The sequence below is a fragment of the Haliotis asinina genome, chromosome 16, assembly GCF_037392515.1.
Source record: "Haliotis asinina isolate JCU_RB_2024 chromosome 16, JCU_Hal_asi_v2, whole genome shotgun sequence".
Taxonomy (NCBI): Eukaryota; Metazoa; Mollusca; class Gastropoda; order Lepetellida; family Haliotidae; genus Haliotis; species Haliotis asinina.
The window spans coordinates 39752620-39772517 of record NC_090295.1 but is presented as its reverse complement, the minus strand read 5'-3'; the positions used below and the strand labels follow the sequence as shown (position 1 = coordinate 39772517).

Genomic DNA, 19898 nt, shown 5'->3' with positions numbered 1-19898 from the left:
AGTCGACTCTTTCAGTTCTATCAGGTTTATTACTTAACAGAAATTAGGATAGGACAAATTAACTGTAGTCAAAGAGAAAATCAGGTGTCTTTTAACGTTTTGTATTGTTTTTATCAAAAATGAATTTATGTGTCTGTAAACCCAAAGAAATAGTGAGGGTTATTTCTGGGTTGAAACTGTTACGAGGGTTGTGTTTTACCCCTCGTTTAGTTGTACCATAGTATACGTTCCATTAAGTGTCCACTATAACCTGGATGTGTCTATGGCTCGGCCGGATAATTGTAATACGTCCCTTGGCTGGCAACACATTCTCAAAGTAGCCAGTTAGCTAAGCCGTTACAACCAAACATACCAGTGTCAACAAAGATAGTAGTCGCAGCTGTAAAGGTTTGTTCACAAGGCGCCTCAGATTTTGTGAAAATCATGCACACAAATTGACAGGTCTTAAAACAGGTCTACCTCTTTCAGAAAACCTTAGCCTGGTTTGTGTTGCCAAGTTAGATCAGTTAGATCATTTTAGAAACCAAAGTTGTGATTGGTAAGCTCAACTTCCCACCATAGACACCTGATCGGATAAAAAGTCAGCCAAGGGAGGTAATAAATTCCTCAGGCTGAGCTGTAGAAGGGAATCAGACCTGGTCTTCACTGTGTGAAGCCAATACTTTTACCACTTGGCTACTGTACTGAGGGTGATGGATATCTTTTCAGTCGCTGTAGATCAGTTCAAAATAAAATTAAATGAATTGTTTAGGTTGGTAAGTTTACTGAGAAATAGTAAAATTAATTCTAGTGAAGTGCCAAACATATGCTTGATTTATGCATATTTACTTCTAATAAAAGGGGGCAGTGGGGTAGCCTTGTGGTTAGAGTGTTCACTTCTTGTGCCAAAGACCTGGGTTTGATTCCCTACATGGGTACAATGTGTGAAGCCCATTTCAGGTGTCCCTCTCACTCACTCACTCACTCACTCACTCACTCACTCACTCACTCACTCAAAGATTTTCGTTGTTCAGATGGCTGCAGTAGATATAGATAGAAGTCAAATACATTTGAGCAATCATTTAATATTTCTGGCATGTCTGCTTTTGAAACACATGATCAAAAAATGTAAGGTTGGACAGAAAAAGTATTTTTTCCATAATCTGGCTTTTGACCTCCTAACTGAGAACAGTCACAGAGAAAACACCAATGGTGTTTATTACTTGTCCTTCACTCTAGTTGTATGAGGTTGTGACAGCTTTAATTGTCCTACTCGAGTTTTCCACTGACATGTCTACATGGAGAGGATGTCATGGTTAGTGGAATGCGTGTTGTCTTAATCATCGTCGCTCGGTCAGTTGTGCTTAAAGTGATGATGGATAGGTCAACCATTCATACACTCACCATGTTCGCTGTTGTTTTATGGCAGTCATTTTATTAAACAAGTCTGATATTTTCATCTCTAGATGTTTAGAGACCCCAATAAATCAACAAACAAATACTAACATTTCTGCATGAGGCATGAAATACAGTTTCTCACTGAGTCAGTCACACTGTGGCTTAGATAGCAACAATTTGTTCTCGGGACTAATTTCATACATCATGTACATTCTGTTGGGTCTTTTAATCAGATATCCATATTTGTTTTCAGATAACCAGAACTATGCAGAAATCATGGTCTCTAGTATACTACCCATTCAAAAGTTCATGAAGAAAAGAACGAAAGTTTTGCAAATCCAAGATGGCCAATGTCAGACCACTGAGCACTGAAAAAGGCCAAACTTTGCAGAAACCACAGAACATAACTGATCCTAATAACACAAACATGGAAACAGAACCGTACGACGATGCATTAAGCGGTGGTGTTTACACCCTTGACGACATTGACATAGGGGAGACAAGCACTGATGACATCGACATTGGGGAGACGAGTCTGGAGGATGTATACAGTGACTGTGTCTCCACGCTTCAGGAAGAGGTTCCTGATGATGACTCAGAGGCGTGTTTGGAGAGTTCAATCAATACAATAGTAGATGTGAGTGAAGTGAGTAATACACCCTTGACCAACAGAACAAAGGTTGAAGGGAAGGCTCCTGATGATAAAGCTACTCCGATTTACTTTGAGTTGGAAACTGGGAGCAGTAAGGGAGACAGCACTACCATGCCAGAACTGCAGCCCTCTGTTCATGAAATTACTCAGGCTTTTGAAGCCCTTGGCAGTGATCATCAGGTTCCTGAGGTTAAGAAACAGAGGTCTGATGATTCCATACCAGCCATTCATGATATTCCCCGATTGCGGAACCCATTCGAAGGATTTGAAGCCCTCAATAATACTCCACCAGTGTACGAGCTTGAGAAATCTGAATCAAGGGAGACAACTAATACTGTCAGTGACCAAACTGAAGAAGTTTCATTTTCAGGTATTGGAGAAGCTAATGGTGACATAACAGAAAGGATGATGTCCGAGCCAATTTATGATGCTGTGCCATCACGAGAATCATCTGAGAGCGGGTCAGGTCATTCATATTTGTCTCTGTTAGCCGAAGAACCAATATACGAGGTTGTGTTTCATGATACAACTACTAAAGGTCAGACTGATTCCAAGGTGAAAGGTCAAGGACAAGTGAAAGCAGGTAGTGATGGTGATATATCAGCTGCAGCCCCAGGCCTAGGTGGTGTTTATTCAGTTGCACAGGAAGCAATAAACAAATCTCAGAAACAAACAAACTTGCTGTCAAATTTAGCCAGAAGTGCCGAAACAAGCAGCATGTATGAAATGGCCCAACCAATTCCTCCTTGTTCTCCTGAGAGTGTTTTAACACGTGACGACTTCATGATTCAGTCGCACCCTCCTGGTTTCATATCGTGTAAGCAAGGTTCTGGACGACCATACTCTGTCCACTTCATTGAGAGAGCCAGTGCAGCCCGGAGAAGCCTGAAGACACCCGAGGATGGGCAATATGATAGGCTGAAATTCCGGAGATTCAGTTCCAAGAAATCAAAGAGTCGTAGTCAGTTCTACATCAGCTATAAAGGAGAAGATGATATGTTGCCTGAAGGTAAGTTGATGTTACCATGACAGCAGCGTTAAGTTTATGTTTTGTGACATGTTACATAAATTTTGCTAAAAGATGGATGATCAAGTATGTGTTTTCTGCTTGTAAAAGGGTCACATGGTTCTGGTTGTCTGTTAGCTTGTTGTTTGCTGTCACTCTGAGCAATATTTAAGTTATATGGAGGTGGTGAAGTCTGGACCAGACAATCCAGTGATCAATATCATGAGCTTCAATCTACATGATTGGGATACGATTATTTGTCAGTCAAGTCAACAAGCCTGACCACCCCATCCCGTCGGTCACCTCATATGGCAATAGTGAGTTGCTGAAGAACAATTCTAACCCGGATGGACATTTGAGGCTGTCGGTAGTTCTGAGACAGGTTGAAGCACTAGGTTCTCCACAGCTGCTGTATATTGCAATAGTATGCTGGGTATCTTACCTGTTGGAAATGAGGATTTCCCACTTCTCTTCATCAGTGATGACTCTAGAGAGCATCATGCCAATAATAACAATTATCATCCACTTGCTGTATATAGCCTTTATATTCCTCAGAACTTATTTGGAGATGCTAGTGTTCATCAGTAATCTTCTTTACTCAGGTGGGCATGTGGGGCATTTTGAAGCTAGCACAATGCCATGTCCAGCACCTTCGTCAGACTCTCAGGGAAGGAAAGGCTGGTATACTGGTAAATGTAATTAGCTTTGTTCCAGAATGCATCTGTTTCATTGGTTCTTGTCTTTTATGAATATGTAACAATTGTGCCATTGTGGGTAAGCTTTCTGTCAGCGTAAGAAAACCAGAACTCACTGAAAGTGTTAAGTGTTGGAAGACATATCCTTGTCTCTTCTGACCGAGTATTGCTGGAAGCTTGTTATTGTCACCAGTTTCTATGGTTGCACCTCTTCCATGCAGCATCCTTCACATCTGCTTTGAAAGTTTTGAAACAGCATTTCCAAGAATGTTAACAGCATGTGGGCAGTGATGTAGCCTATTGGTTAAAGCATCTGTTCAGAATGCGAAAGACCCAGGTTCGACCCCCCTACATGGGTACAATGTGTGAAGCCCATTTCCGGATTTCCATGCCATGATATTGTTGGAATATTGCTAAAAACACCATAAAACAATAGTTACTAACTCTTAACAAGAAATAGCTTGTTTAGGTTTTACCACAGACTTGAAAGATGTAGGTAGGAAAGGGCCAGTCACATGTCCTTTGTTTAGTTTATATATTTTTGAGTGAATGAGTGAGTGAGTTTAGTTTTACACCACACTCAGCAATTAGCTTCCAAAGTATTTGGTCCTTACAAGTATGAAAATAGATAAGGAAGTGTCCATAGCTGCATGAGGATGGTTTAATTACTTACAATCGATTGGTTCATTCATTCGTTCCTCAGCCATGCTGAAATATTGCAAGTACTAGTCCATTGTCATAGTAATGTTATAGGGTGAAAAAGTACATCTTGATTACTTTTTTTCCCACTTACACAGTTAACAGCACTGACAAGATTAGTTGGATGGGCCTGTTCATTTTTCAAGGATCTGTACAGCTTTTTAAGCAAAATATCTTGTATAGTCCTACCATGTCTAGCAGTGGCATCTTGAAGATTACAACACACCTCTCTCACTTACAATTGTGTCAACTCATTTGGTTTGTATGGTTGCTTAAAAATATTGTTTTGACCATGACGCTAATGTGGAATTTTGTGTACGTTCATATAAATTAATTCATATAATCGCTTTGTTTGAAAGACCAGTCTGTACATAAAGAAACTATTGAACGTTAAAAGGAAAGGTGGCCATTAAGAAAGTTGACAAAAGGAAGAGCACACTTGACCTATGACTGTGAAGATGTGACCGATTTGTATCTTTAGTACAGCCAACATGTTGATGACAGACTGGTAAATGACGTGTCCATACCTGACATATTGACGATAGACTGGGGAATGACATGTCCATAACTGACACATTGATGACAGACTTGGGAATGACATGTCCATAACTGGCACATTGATGATAGACTGGGGAATGACATGTCCATAACTGACAAACTGATGACAGACTTGGGAATGACATGTCCATAACTGACACAGTGATGATAGACTGGGGAATGACATGTCCATAACTGACAGATTGATGATAGACAGGGGAATGACATGTCCATAACTGACACATTGATGATAGACTTGGGAATGACATGTCCATAACTGACACATTGATGACAGACTGGGGAATGACATGTCCATAACTGACACATTGATGATAGACTGGGGAATGACATGTCCATAACTGACACAGTGATGATAGACTTGGGAATGACATGTCCATAACTGACACATTGATGATAGACTTGGGAATGACATGTCCATAACTGACACATTGATGATAGACTGGGGAATGACATGTCCATAACTGACACATTGATGATAGACTTGGGAATGACATGTCCATAACTGACACATTGATGATAGACTGGGGAATGACATGTCCATAACTGACACATTGATGATAGACTGGGGAATGACATGTCCATAACTGACACATTGATGATAGACTGGGGAATGACATGTCCATAACTGACAGATTGATGATAGACAGGGGAATGACATGTCCATAACTGAAACAGTGATGATAGACAGGGGAATGACATGTCCATAACTGAAACAGTGATGATAGACTGGGGAATGACATGTCCATAACTGACACATTGATGATAGACTGGCACTCAACGTGTCCATAAATGACATAATGATGATAAGCTGCGGAATATTGTCCATATAAGTATTGATGAGTATTGACAGGAAATAACATTTTCATATCTGACTTATAAACTGGGGAACGTCATCCATAAATAACACAATTTGTTGAAGGACTAGGGAATAATATGTCCATAAATAACACACTGCTGACACACATGGAGCCTGAAAAAAAACATCATGTCTTTGGGAAAGTAGGAGAATGAGATGGTGGTGGTTGTTTGGTGAATTAATTGCTCCAGTGTATGCCTTACTGAGGAAAGTTGCCTCCATCGGTATTCCAAGTCCCTGCTAGATTTCCGAGGCTGTGTGAGCCAACATCTTGCATAGATTCATATGATAATATACAGGGGATAGAGAACTAGGACAAGTAGGGAGAAAGGAGGTAGTGTGTGGTATGAGGTCTCTGATACATCTGTACTTCAGCCTTAAAGGTTTTTTCCTTGCAGATCCCATATACTCATAATTCCATGTTTGTCAGAGCCAGCTGATAAGTGATTTAATGGGATTTGCCAAAGTGTGACTCAGCTTGTATCGTAGCTGATGCTAGACATACAGCCTGTATTGTGAGGTTATATATAGCTACCTCTCGCCTTTCATTGCTAGTAATGCTACCTTCTTCACAAGATATTGTAACAGAGCTAACTTGCATAATCAAATACAGATTTGTTGACACTGTATTTGTGATGACTGATTATGACAAGAAGATGAACGAAGGTTGGTGGTTCAGCTTATGTACGGAAAATACCATTTTGATATTTTATGGGTCAAGTTAGGACCTTAGCTTATCCATTAGAACGGTTTATCTACAGTCATATATGTGGTGAATAGTCTGAGAACATGTGGAGTTGCTGTTACAGGTCATTGACAACAGATGTTTTAATCGCCAAAATATTTTAAGATCTTAAATGTAATTGTTATATGTATATTTAGCTCCTTTCCAAGGACATTCCTCTTCTGTCCTCAACCATGATATTGCAGAAATATTGCTGAAAGCAACATTAAGCCATACTTGCTCACTCACTCTTTCATACGTATATTTTGTGACCACAAACATATCTGAGAGTATTTACATCAACGCTGTGCACATTAGCTGAATGGTGTTCAGTTCCTCATCTTGAGTGGACTGCTCCAAGTCTTCTTGCGTCATTACCTACTTATCTTCAGTCTGAGATCGAACTACCATCGTTCCATCATCCCTTCAGTGTTGACCAATGGAGTTGAAAAACTGTGACAGAGTCTCTTGGTCTCTGTTGGTAGCAACACTCCAGCTTTGTCGTAAGGTATGACAAACATGTTTCTGTGAAACTGGCATATAGGTGAAAATAATCGTCAAAAACTGGCAACTTTTGCCTCTCCTATATGTAACAGGGCTGCAAGGATAGTTTGTGTGTCTGTAGCGAGCAGTGTGAGGAAAGTAGATGCGTTTCAATGCATTTGTACGCCAATGTGCATTCGTGTACTTGAAAACATTCTTACTTGAGGTAAGTGTCCACTGTATGAGCTCTCAGGAAATATAAGTCATGTCAAAATTGTCAAAAACCAACTAATAATATGACAACAAACTGAAAGCTTATGTAGGCACATTGTTTTTACATCAGTAGAAGTGACTGACACAAGTTAAGTTTGATGCTAAGGTTATTAGAATGCAGCTCACATGATAGCTCCTGGACTGTAATACAAACAATAGATGGGCTTGGATACTGATTGGCTTTGACTGGACAGAGTTAACTAGCCTTAATGAAGGGGACAAGCAGTTGACTACAGGCAGTGGCCACGAGAGGATGTGTCATGTGAGTGAGTAAATATATAGCTGAATTTACAGTGACCCCTCCTCTCTTAATTGTGTTTTCCAATGATTATACTTCCAACAAATGATATAATCTGTATTAAAAAATGTCATTTATAATTTTGTTTTAATCTGTTATATACTCTTTGTTGTAATGCAAGAAAAATTTCCCCATATAAGTTATGTACACTTCAGACTGTCAAAGTTACAAGATGGATATTGTGACTGAACAATTCAGTCAGGCATCAGTTGCCTCCCATTGATGACTTCCCCAGTCACTTCTACACGAGTGTAGTTTTGAAGAAAGCAAACATGTTTCAACACAATAGCAAACAGGTGTGCATTGGTGTGTCAGAAAATCTACACATATGCTTTGAATCAAATATAATAATCTTTCAGAAAATACAAAATTTAAGTTTCTGAAAAATATTCACATAGGTGAAATTCTCTGTTAAATGTCATCCGATTTTGCTTAAATTTTGCACATTTCTGTTAATATTTGACACTTTAGCTTTCTCTTTTTATGTTTTAATTCCTGCCATGCAATCTTGAACATCTATCAGTGACTGTAGCAAATTCTGTGTAATTATTTTCATAAACAACACTTTCAAACATGTTTTTGTGTGACATACAGAATTCTGCTGTCTGTGATCCTGCAGTCATGTAGATGAGTGACCCCCATCTCAGTCAGTCACTCGTACATGTAACGGAAGACATCCTCTACTGATAAAATGGGGGGGAGCACGTCTTCTTGAAAAACCCATGGCAGAACTGAGGTTGCCTGCAATTCAATCCCTTCATATCAATGAATCATAATTCAAAGAGGCGATCCTAGCAGTGCTGATTTTCGGATGCTGTTCAGTCGACAAAAATCATGATTCAACTGGACAATACAACAGCAGTGCAGCCCATCAACAAAAGTCATGATTCAACTGGACAATACAACGGTAGTGCAGCCCATCAACAAAAGTCATGATTCAACTGGACAGTACAACTTTAGTGCAGCCCATCAACAAAAGTCATGATTCAACTGGACAATACAACAGTAGTGCAACCCATCAACAAAAGTCATGAGTCAACTGGACAATACAACGGTAGTGCAACCCATCAACAAAAGTCATGATTCAACTGGACAACAACAGAATGAACTCAACAAAGTCTCTGAGTTTGTCGGATATGGCATTTCTTCCCAGTGATAGACTGTCGTCACTTCATGTTCAGAGCCAGACACATCGCACATCTACAGAATGTCATTGGAGATACTTTGTCCATTAGCAACCAAATGGAGATACCCGTGAAGGTCCCCGGGTAGAATAGGCTGTCAGCAACCCAAGCTTGCCATAAAAGGCGACTATGCTTGTCGCAAGAGGCGACTATTGGGATTGGGTAGTCAGGCTTGCTGACTTGATTGACACATGTCATCGATTCCCATTTGCGCAGGGGGCGGTGGGGTAGCCTAGTGGTTAAAGCCTTCGCTCATCACGTCGAAGACCTGGGTTCGATTCCCCACATGGGTACAATGTGTGAAGCCCATTTTCTGGTGTCCCCCGCCGTGATATTGCTGGAATATTGCTAAAAGCGGCGTAAAACTAAACTCACTCACTCACTCCCATTTGTGCAGATAAATGCTCATGTTGTTGATCACTGGATTGTATGGTCCAGACTCGATTATTTACAGATCGCCACCATATAGCTGGAATATTGCTGAGTGCAGCGTAAAACTAAACTCACTCCCTCACTCCCAAATGGAAAGACAAGCCATAAAAGTGTCTTTTTTGTTCAATCTTTCATTAGAACATGGTGTGTTTACAATATATTTCCTCACCAGCCACATTTTATGTTTTTTTGATTAACTAAACACACTTTTTAACATAATATTCCACAAGATTAAAAGAACCCACAAATTTGCTTGTAAATGACCAGATGGTGGCCATATGTGAAAATACGAAGTTGCAGGTACAGCAATGTGCAGTAAACATGGACCTGGGACTGTGACTAATGTCACAGTCTACCAAGCTGTGAATGGGTACTTCATAAGGATGGGAAAGCTGCAATAAGTTTTATGTTCCCCAGGGAGCTGAGATTTATAGTACGATCTGTTATGTAAACATCCAATTTTAATGATAAATATCTTAATATAATAAAAAGAAAAATTAACATAGTAGTACATTCAGGCTATTGCCATCAGTATTGCTAGCTCTGACACTACTGCATTATTTTATGTCAACCATGGTAACTTCACTCTGTGGCACTTGTCTCCATCACAAGTCAGAGAGAAACGGAGTAGATGCCTAGTGCCACAGAGTTACAGGTTACGAGTTTCAATTAGAGAGATGGGAACATGGTGAATGGCTCAAGCTGATTAGTGCTTAATTAATTCACTTTTGACAAGCTCTTTAGAGAACGTTACAGACAGACAGACAGACATTTTTTTATTCTGTATAAAGGCCACAGGCCCAAAATACAAACATAATTCAATTACAGTCGCTGAGCATATTTTAAATGGATCCTCTTTTCAGCATGAAAGAGGAAATGTCCAACATTATGGAGAGTATTTGTGTTGGGATCTTTAAAAATGTTAACAACAGACATGAGGTTGTGTGGTTTCTTTAGCGTATTACTAAGGTATTTCGTTCTAATATCTGCATATAGTGGGCATTCCAATAAAATATGGAATTCATCCTCAATGACATTTACATTATTATTTTTGCAGTGGCTACACAGTCTTAGATGTCTATCAGTATTAGTGTATCTTCCAGTTTCTATGGCAATTTTGAAGTTTGAACATCTAAATTTAGAAATAGCAGTTCTTACATAAAGAGGTAAATCACATCGTAGGTACTTTTCAACATCCAACAAAGATTTGTACGATTTGTAGAGGTAACATTTGGGTGAAGACTCTAGAGAGGAGTACCATGTCTGCTGTAAATTATCACATAACCGCTGTTTGAACATAGATATGAAAACCTTTGAATCTCCAACATTGTGACTTAACCAGGCATTAGAGAACGTTACAAGAGTTATAATTATCCAGAGAGTATCGGTCCTCCAGTGATGTACAGCAGTGGTTCTGTGTGTTCTTTGAACTTGCTTTTTTAACAGTGTCTGGTGGGATGTGAATTACTTGCATCAATGATGCCAGCTCTAAATGTGAGGAATTCAATTTGTGAACAATGTGTGAGCAATGTGTGTGTACAGTGGAAAGTGTCTAAACCAGCACTTATTGGGACTGAAGGAAAAATCCATTTTAGACAACATGCTTGATTGTAGAGCTGATGATAATGTACATGCCGGGAACAAGACTTGAGATTTTGTGCCAGTGTTGACAACTTGCCGCATTGGACAGATGCCGGTTTTGACAGCTTTCTCTGTATATGGTTGTTACCATATATTATAAGTTGTTCACTGGTCACGAGGGGTCCGTGGGCTCATGTACCCTCAAGGTTTGTTTATGTTCCCGATCTCGCAGAGCGAGGGGAACATAAACAAAGCTTGAGGGTACATGAGCTCATGGACCCCTTATCTCCCTTCCATTCAATCTCAAAACATCGGTAATATCCGTGCATCATGCGTGATTCAGTGTCATTCGAGATAAAGAAGTGATACTGTGAAGAACCAAATGAGTTCGGCATCCCCAGAGTGGTACATTGAAAAAAATACATCGTCTGTAAGAGTGGTACATTGAAAAAAAAAATACAAGGGCTCTTAGCCAATCAGAAAGCGACATTCACGTGTGAGGTAAGATAAGTGTATATAAACCTTTACTTTGGTTTCTCTTGGATTCTATGGATTTATTATGTACCTTCATAACAACCTCTCATGCAATGCTATCAACGTGATCAATCTGCCAATCAAGGTTATTCAAGTACCATGTTAATGAGATAACACCTTATCAGTCATGGCATACTGCACACAGGTGCCACTCAGGGACACAAAAAATGACCACAGGCCACAGTGGGAGATTTCACCAAGATCAATTAATATCTCAAAGGTCAACCACAACTAAGAATACAAGGTTTATCCTAAATTCTGTGGTGGAAAATTGTGGAAGGTAATACTAGGAGATTCTGGAATACAACTTACCTTGAGGAAGGAAGGAAAATAGAGGAAGATTCCTGGTTTGTTGCCTGGTCCTCCATCATAGTATCATAATCCCAGTCTCTCTAGTATGAAGGTTCTAAGAAAGTCCTATTGTTCGCTTGATAACTTGATCAGGAAGATGAAAGTGTTTTTACCCATCAGTTTCCCTGTCATAAATTAACAAACACAAGGCAAATAGATCAATAGATAACACGTCACGCCTACCTGGAAGCTGTCTAAGACATCTCTGAAGTGGAGTTTAGTCATCTGTGGCCTCCTATGGGTGAAGGCAAGCTTTCTGGAAGGCTGATGTGTTGATGTACGATGGTTGATCATGTTCCGTTGTAACAAGGAAGTTATGGGTTGACCCTGTTACATCAGTTGTCTACTTTCACACCATAACACGGAAATCTAGCCTCATTGTGATTGATGAGCAAGAGCATGCATGTGGAATATTTCAACACTGTTTATGCTGCTATTGCCGATGTCCATGATGAAATCCACGAAAGGCTTTTGCGGTTCAAAGGTGCAGGACATTCTAAACCAACTCTCAAGCATTGAGGGAGGAAATTTTGAAGCTTGTCAAGAACGGGATAAGTCACATTTGCAGTTAAAGCATCGACGATCAGAAAAGGCCAAGTGTCAGATTTATGAAAATTTTGATAAAAAGACACATGATGCCGATTCTGATGTGTACGAGGACGTTGATGTATCCATGCAGCTGAAACGAGGGACACAAAAGCCTAGTTTTATAGTCCAAGACGTTCGTGATATCAGTGGTCGGAGTCCATTGTTTCAAAGCCGTAAAGAACCTAATCGTAATACAGTTGTGCCGAAGGGCAAGGAGCGAGATTGTCCAACATTGGCATCTCGGAATAAACAAGAAGATAAGCCAGAAGGGAAACAGCCTGTATGGTCAGAGGGGAGTGAAGATGGATCTGAAATATATGAGAATTATGGTACAGAGCATGAAAAAAATGTGACAAGGGTTTGTAAACAAGATGTGAACAGCAAGTGTAAACAAAGTGTGACCATAGGCTGTAAACAAGAAAAGACTGGGACCAGTGTTTGTAAACAAAAGGTGACAGGTGTATGTGAACAGAAAAAGGCATCAAATGTTGATAGCCGTAAAACCCATTCTAGAACATGTGCACTGAATAATGATGAAGGAACCCCTCCGTGTGAGAATATATATGGGAACGTTTCATGTGTAAGTGCGCAGAAAGTCCCAAATCACAAACTTAATGGGAAAAAAAGCTCTCCATGTTTGGACAAAGCTAAAAAGGCCATTCTTAAGGATAATAAACACCCAGTGAAAACTGCTGTTTTTTATGATGAGGACGAAACAGCTATATACGACGAGATCGGCAATAATTTTGGTAGGATTGTGTTTCTGTTACTATGTATTATGGGAAATGTGCGACATCTTGTAATCTTTCATCTAGGATACCTGGGACATGTCCATGGTACAGGAAACTGCATTGGTTTTCATTTTATTTGTCTCGACTTTGTTAGTCCATAAATGTATAGAGCGGTTTTGGTAGCCTAGTGGTTCAAGTGCTTGGTTGTCACGCTAAACACTTGGGTTCAGTTCCCACATGGATACATTATGTATGAAGCTCATTTCTCGTGTGATGTTGCTGGAATTTGCTAAAAGTGCCATCAAACCATTCTCTCTCTCTCTCTCACTCACTCACTCACTCAATCAATCAATCAAATGCAAATATTTTGTTCACTTTTTCAGATTACATTAAGTTGATCTGATTCATTTAAACATTACAGTAATACCCAGAGTACATGGAGGCAATTTTTCAGTTCACACAAAGAACCAGTTACAAAACAGTGTCTAAATTTATTGGAGAAGTGCTTCACTTGTTTAAAAGGTGTTTGTGACTACAACTAGTCTGTGAAACTGACATGACCAGGAACATCTAAACTGAACAGCTAAAGTAACATAACTCTGGCATTTTGAGTCATAAACATGAAATCTTACTTGTATGTTTTTTCAAAACTCATGTTTCTTTCACTGTTTAATAATTAAATTTTTATTGTGTTCATTAAAATTCTGGCAATCTGATTGGTTAACTGGGAACATTTCTTTTGAGTTCATTTCCCAATGAATCTGAAATAAATAAGCCACGCCCACCGCACCAGACTACTTACGGACCTGAGGAATGTCGGGGAATACCCTTACACAGCGAGGGAATTCCCTTGTACTCGGGTACCTTAATGAACTTTGGGTCAACATTGAAGTGATACATTGTGGTTAACATAAACAAACAACTCAAAATTATCAGTGAACGTTAATACTGTTCCAACGCCTCGACAAGAGCATGCGCACGTTGGAACTTCAGTTCATGGCATCGCAATCCCAGTCACATCACATCCTCTTTCTGCTTGCGCAAATACTACAATCTCAGTTCCACTAACTACTTATCATCGGGCTTCATTTCCAATTCTCACTTTTCAAACTGTCTCTTTCAGTTCGCAGGTAGTAATTCAAACGTTTGAACTTGAAACTTTGCCGATACCGGGACGCGGCACGTTGAGTTGTTCCACTCTGATTCGCCGACCTACGTTAGCTTGGTTGATTGACAGCTGTTTGGGGGTGCTCTATGCTGATTGGCTAATGGTTTGGTAGGCTTGTCATTTTATGTAAATGAGTCACCTGAGTCATGTCACGCCATTACCGAATTCTTACACTGAAAATGTTAATCGGTGGTAACAATGATATCTGTTTTGATGAATTTGATTATGTTTAAAGAAAATATTGTTGAAAGGGTATAGTATTTGTTGCTGAATTTAATTATAAGGATTGACTGTATTTCTTTCGTTGCGTAGCGGATTCTTACAAAAGTTTGCACATTGGTTTTTAGTTTCATACTTCAATGCAACGAAAGAAACACACAATCAATCCTTAAGTATATGTTATATGTGAGTGAAGTGTGTACATCAATACAAGGTCACACACAGATAAAGTTCGCCTTGAAGGAGGATGGTGTCAACAGTACACTTGACATAACCTGTTACCATGGTAATGCAGTGTCTTTGAGGAAGTTATATTTACTTCTCATTTATCAAGTATTCCAGTTAAATCACTGAGCTTCTTCCTTTTGATGTTGCAGTATATCTGATCATTCATTCCAAATCCTGGATTTATCCTGGTTGCAATCTTTGATTTATCCAGGTTGTGATTTTGAATTTATCCTGGTTGTTGTCTTTGATTTATACTGTTTGCGGTCTTTGAATTTATCCTGGTTGCAGTCCTGGATTTATCCTGGTTGTAGTCCTCAACTTATCATGGTTGCAATTTTGGATTTATCCTGGTTGCAATACTGGATTTACCCTGGCGGCTATCGTGGATTTACCCAGGCTGCTATCGTGGATTTACCCAGGCTGCTATCTTGGATTTATCCTTGTTGTGACCCTGGATTTATCCTGGTTGCGATCTGTGATTTATCCTGGTTGTCGTCTTTGATTTATCCTGGTTGAGATCTTTGATTTATCCTGGTTGAGATCTTTGATTTATCCTGGTTGCAATCCTCAACTTATCCTGGTTGTAGTCCTGGATTTATCCTGGTTGTGATCTTGGATTTATCCTGGTTGTAGTCCTGGATTTATCCTGGTTGCAATAGTGAATTTACCCTAGCCACTATCTTTGATTTTTCCTGGTTGCATTATTGGATTTATCCTGGTTGCGGTCTCTTGATTTATCCTTAGCAGTTGTAATCCTGGATTTATCTTGGTTGCAATCTGTGATTTATCTTGGTTTGCAATCTTCAACTTATCATGGTTGTGATCTTGGATTAATCCTGGTTGTTGTCTTTGATTTATAATATTTACGGTCATTGATTTATCCTGGTTGTAGTCGTCAACTTATCATGGTCGCTGTCTTGGATTTATCCTGGTTGTAGTCCTGGATTTATCTGGCTGTAGTTCTGGATTTACCCTGGCTGCTATCTTGGATTTATCCTTGTTGCGACCCAGGTTGTGATTTTGGATTTGTCCTGGTTGTCATCTGTGGTTTATCCTGGCTGCTGTCTTTGATTTATTCTGGTTGCCATCTTTGATTTATCCTGGTTGCGGTCTTTGATTTATCCTGGTTGCGATCTTTGATTTATCCTGGTTGCAATCCTCAACTTATCCTGGTTGTAGTCTTGGATTTATCCTGGTTGTGATCTTTGATTTATCCTGGTTGTAGTCCAGGATTTATCCTGGTTGCAATAGTGAATTTACCCTGACAGCTATCTTTGATTTTTCCTGGTTGCATTATTGGATTTATCCTGTTGCGACCCTGGATTTAGCCAGGTTGTGTTTTGGATTTATCCTGGTTGTTGTCTTTGATTTATATTGTTTGCGGTCTTTGATTTATCCTGGTTGCATTCTTGGATTTATCTTGGTTGTAGTCCTCAACTTATCATGGTTGCAATACTGAATTTACCCTGGTGGCTATTGTGGATTTATACTGGTTGTGATCTTGGATTTATCCTGGTTGTGATCTGTGATTTATGCTAGTTGCAATCCTCAACTTATCATAGTTGTGATCTTGGATGTATCCTGGTTGTAGTCCAGGATTTATCCTGGTTGCAATAGTGAATTTACCCTAGCTGCTATCTTTGATTTTTCCTGGTTGCATTATTGGATTTATCCTGGTTGTACTCCTGGTTTTATCCTGGTTGCAGTCTTTGATTTATACTGGTTGCAATGATCAATGTAGCCTTTGTGCATTCCTCAATTTATCATGCTTGCAGTTCTTAATTTTGTCCTGGTTGAGTAGTATATACAATGGGGGTTTTAAAACACTTTCAAGAAAAGTCTCTACAAAGCCTTATTTACTAAATAAGGCTTTGGTTGGGTCCTTAGCTCTTGCTACTATTACCCCTACTACTTAGCGTGTGTTGGAGGTAACACTGTGCCGTACGGTACGATCAATAATCCCTCAAGTAGTATAAGTTAGGTTCGTCGGCTTTCATATCCACTTTATCTATGTTGTAAGTTTTGACTGACCATATAGGATCGGTGGCCCGCTTACGGCTATCACCCTCGTGTTCCCCCGGCTGGTATAGATACCTCACTAGGGCCCTATCTGGTATCTGTTTCTCCTTCCCACGCAATGGAGCGGCCGACTCTGCAACTATTGATTTTAGTTTGATAGCGTCTGCCGGTTTCTTACCGGTGAGACGGGTGACTTCATGGTTGATTGCCGACACCACCTTGGGTAACCTCGTGACCCATTCAGTCGATCGTTTTCCAGGGGTGACCATCTCCCTAGCATCCTGATGGCCGAACAAGCGCTCAGCCAAAGTCCTATTAAATCTCTCAACTATGGCTTGGCTGCGATGGGCTCCGGCCGTGCCACGCCTGACCTTTGTATTGTGTTTGGCTAGCAGTTGTGACACGGCACCCATGAACTCCCGTCCGGGGTCAACTTGCAGCTCTGTTGGCCACGTCAGCGGACTGCGTTTGTATATGCGTTCGAATCCTCTGGCTACCTGGGCCGAATCTTTCGTGGTCAAGGGTTCGGCTTCCTTGTAACGACTGGCTACGTCCACTACGGTTAAGGCATACTTGTACCTCTTGTCGTGGGGTAGGAACAGTAGGTCTGCCTGGTGAACGCTATTAGGTATGTTAATACCGAACCTCCTTCTAGGCACGTAGCGTGGTGCCGGCAAATAGATCTGCCACAGGGCTTGTTTTTCAAGCCACGCTTTGGCTTCCTCCGGGGGTACTCGCGCTATTTTAGCTAGCTTATCTACTGCGCTAGCTCCTTTCCAGTACCCACGCGGGCTGTAGTAAATAGCCTCAAATTTTTTCATGTCCATACGCGTATGTGTTTATCCCATCAATAGCTATCCAACGTTTCGTGTCCATAGGCGACAGGGACGTCTTGTTTATAGTCAGTCCGTATATCTTATGTCCATCACTTCTAAGTGTGTTCATTTTATGCCTAAAGGTACGGGTCTTGAACAGGGCTTCCTTGAATCTGGCGTGTTTGATGTGTTGTTTCACCACATACTTCTTAACCCCCTTAGCCTTCCGGATCTCACTATTGTCGGCTTTCAGTATGGAGTACATCTTAGGTCTCAAACCTATGTACTCGGCTATGGGCGTGCCAGCACACTCGTCCTTCATCTTACCTAGGACCTTTTTATTTACCGTACTGTGTATGGCATGGGTCTTAGGGTAGTCGCTGGTGTCGTATAAATCGAGGTGTTTTTTCATGTCCTCGTACACGTCCTCGGTTCGAATCTCCATCAGCAGGGAATCCGTGTCAGTGTACAGCACTTCACACCTGTCACCGTACTGTTTCTTGAGCTCGTTGTAGTAAAAGTCGTACATCAGGTGTTTGGATAAATCGAGGATGCTCATCCCCACGTAAACAGGCCGGTTGAATTTTATGTGGCTTTTCTTCATGTGTAGGGCAACCAGGTTGTCTGTGAATATCTTACTACGGTTGAATGCCGGACTGGCTATCAATCTCCTGAGCTTGTCTTCCTCACTCGACCGAACCAGCTTCACGGTCACGCGTTTCCTCAGGTTCTCCATAGTCTTACCAAACACCGAGTTGTTCATGAGCTTGTAGAGATTTTTCTCAAAATCACTGGTGGCTTTTTTTCATAGGTCTGTGTTCATTCTGATGTAGGGCTCCATCCATGGGCTCTGGTCGAACATGAGCACCCTGTGTATTTTGGTCAGCCTCATACCCAACGACAGGTACAGCTGTAGGTTGCAATAGTGAACGATGTACTTGGTCTTATTCATTAAGTTAGGAACGAGTTTTTCAACGTCTGTCACACGCCCACCTAACAAGTTATGTTGGTACTCAGACATCCAGTCTGGGTTAACCCTCATACGTTCGGGGGCCAGGGGGTAGCTGTTGTGTGATGTGTGTAATTCCTTGGTATACTCTAAGTCAACCTCGAGGATATACCCTTTGTTCGAATCTGGTGCAACCCCCATAACATCAACGTGGGGTACCCATTCGAATCCCCCTGTAGGTAGATACTGGCTCATGGCCCAGCCGTACAGGTTGTTTGCGTCGAGGTAGAGAATGTGATTGGTTGGCTTGTTAGGATCGTAACCTTTCACGTATTGATTATTTGCTTTCGCGTATCGTTTGGATGCCATGGAAATCCCACCTCGCAAGCCTTTCTCAATGAATAGGTGCATGTCGTAATCTGTGAGCAATTCCAAATTAACTCCGGTCTTTTTAAGCAAGGCGTCCCACGACAGACCTGGGCTGGTGTAATACCATGCGGGGTCGAGTTTATACTGCTTGAAACACGTCCGCCTAAACGTCTCAAACACGTCGGCTAACAGCAGTACATCTGTCCTCAAGTACAGGTCGTGATAATCACCCAGGTTCTTACAACCCAGTTTATTCCATATGTTAGTCGCGTGCGAGTAATCATCTCGTGAGACGGACGCCTCATTCAGCTTGCTATAAAAGCAGTCAATAGGGGGTAGTCTGGTCTCGGTGAACTTGACCCAACTATCCATGTACTCATAGGGGTACACACCCTTCCTCATAAGCAGGGGTCTAGTCTCGGCGTCTGTGTATCGATCGGTGATAGGGAAGGTATTGTTGGCCTTGACCAGACTGTCGAGTGACGACAGGAGGAACTGAAACGAGTCAATGAACCTAAGTCCGTTTAAGCTGAAGGAGATGTATCTCTCCATGTTGTTGGGGATGCACGTTATATTACCATCGATTTTCGCGATGGCCTGCATGATCAAGTGTGAGTCGTACCCTCTCAAGTTGTGAAAGACAACGGGGATGTTTATTGTCTTAGGGTTGATTTTAAGCTTGAGGTTGAGCGGCGCCTCTATACTTACCAGTTATGTGGCAGTGATCTCTCACCGAATCACCGTTAAGTGGTGAGTCGCACACGTGACAGTTAGTGCTACTAGCGTGAGCTAGCCTGTCGGCTCGGGTCATACGCATGGGAGCGATTCTATACAATGTATTCCTAATAATTTTTTCTTCCTCCTGCAAACACTTTAGAAACCTTTCAGCCGCGTCAGGGCCCCTATACACTACCGGAGCTTTCGTTTCCCCGTCACAACGGACAACAATGTATCCAAACCCACAGGCTTTATGCTCTTGTGTTTTGTGGGTGATGGGAGCCTCGCCGGCGGCACCACTGGGGGAATCCCCCACCACCAAGGCTTCGAAGTCGGCGTATATGATATAAGGCACAGACATTTGGTTCTTGTGGTTACTGAATTTTAGGATA

At 41.0% G+C, this 19898-nt stretch overlaps 1 protein-coding gene across 1 annotated transcript in view; it reads left to right on the top strand.

The window, feature by feature from the left end:
* Positions 1-19898, top strand: part of LOC137268909 (rho guanine nucleotide exchange factor 10-like protein) — a 69174-nt gene that overhangs the window by 7493 nt on the left and 41783 nt on the right. The window contains exon 2 of the mRNA XM_067803517.1: positions 1631-3038. Within this exon, the coding sequence (XP_067659618.1) occupies positions 1721-3038 (1318 nt within the window). The 5' untranslated portion in view covers positions 1631-1720. The remainder of the gene's footprint in view (positions 1-1630; positions 3039-19898) is intronic.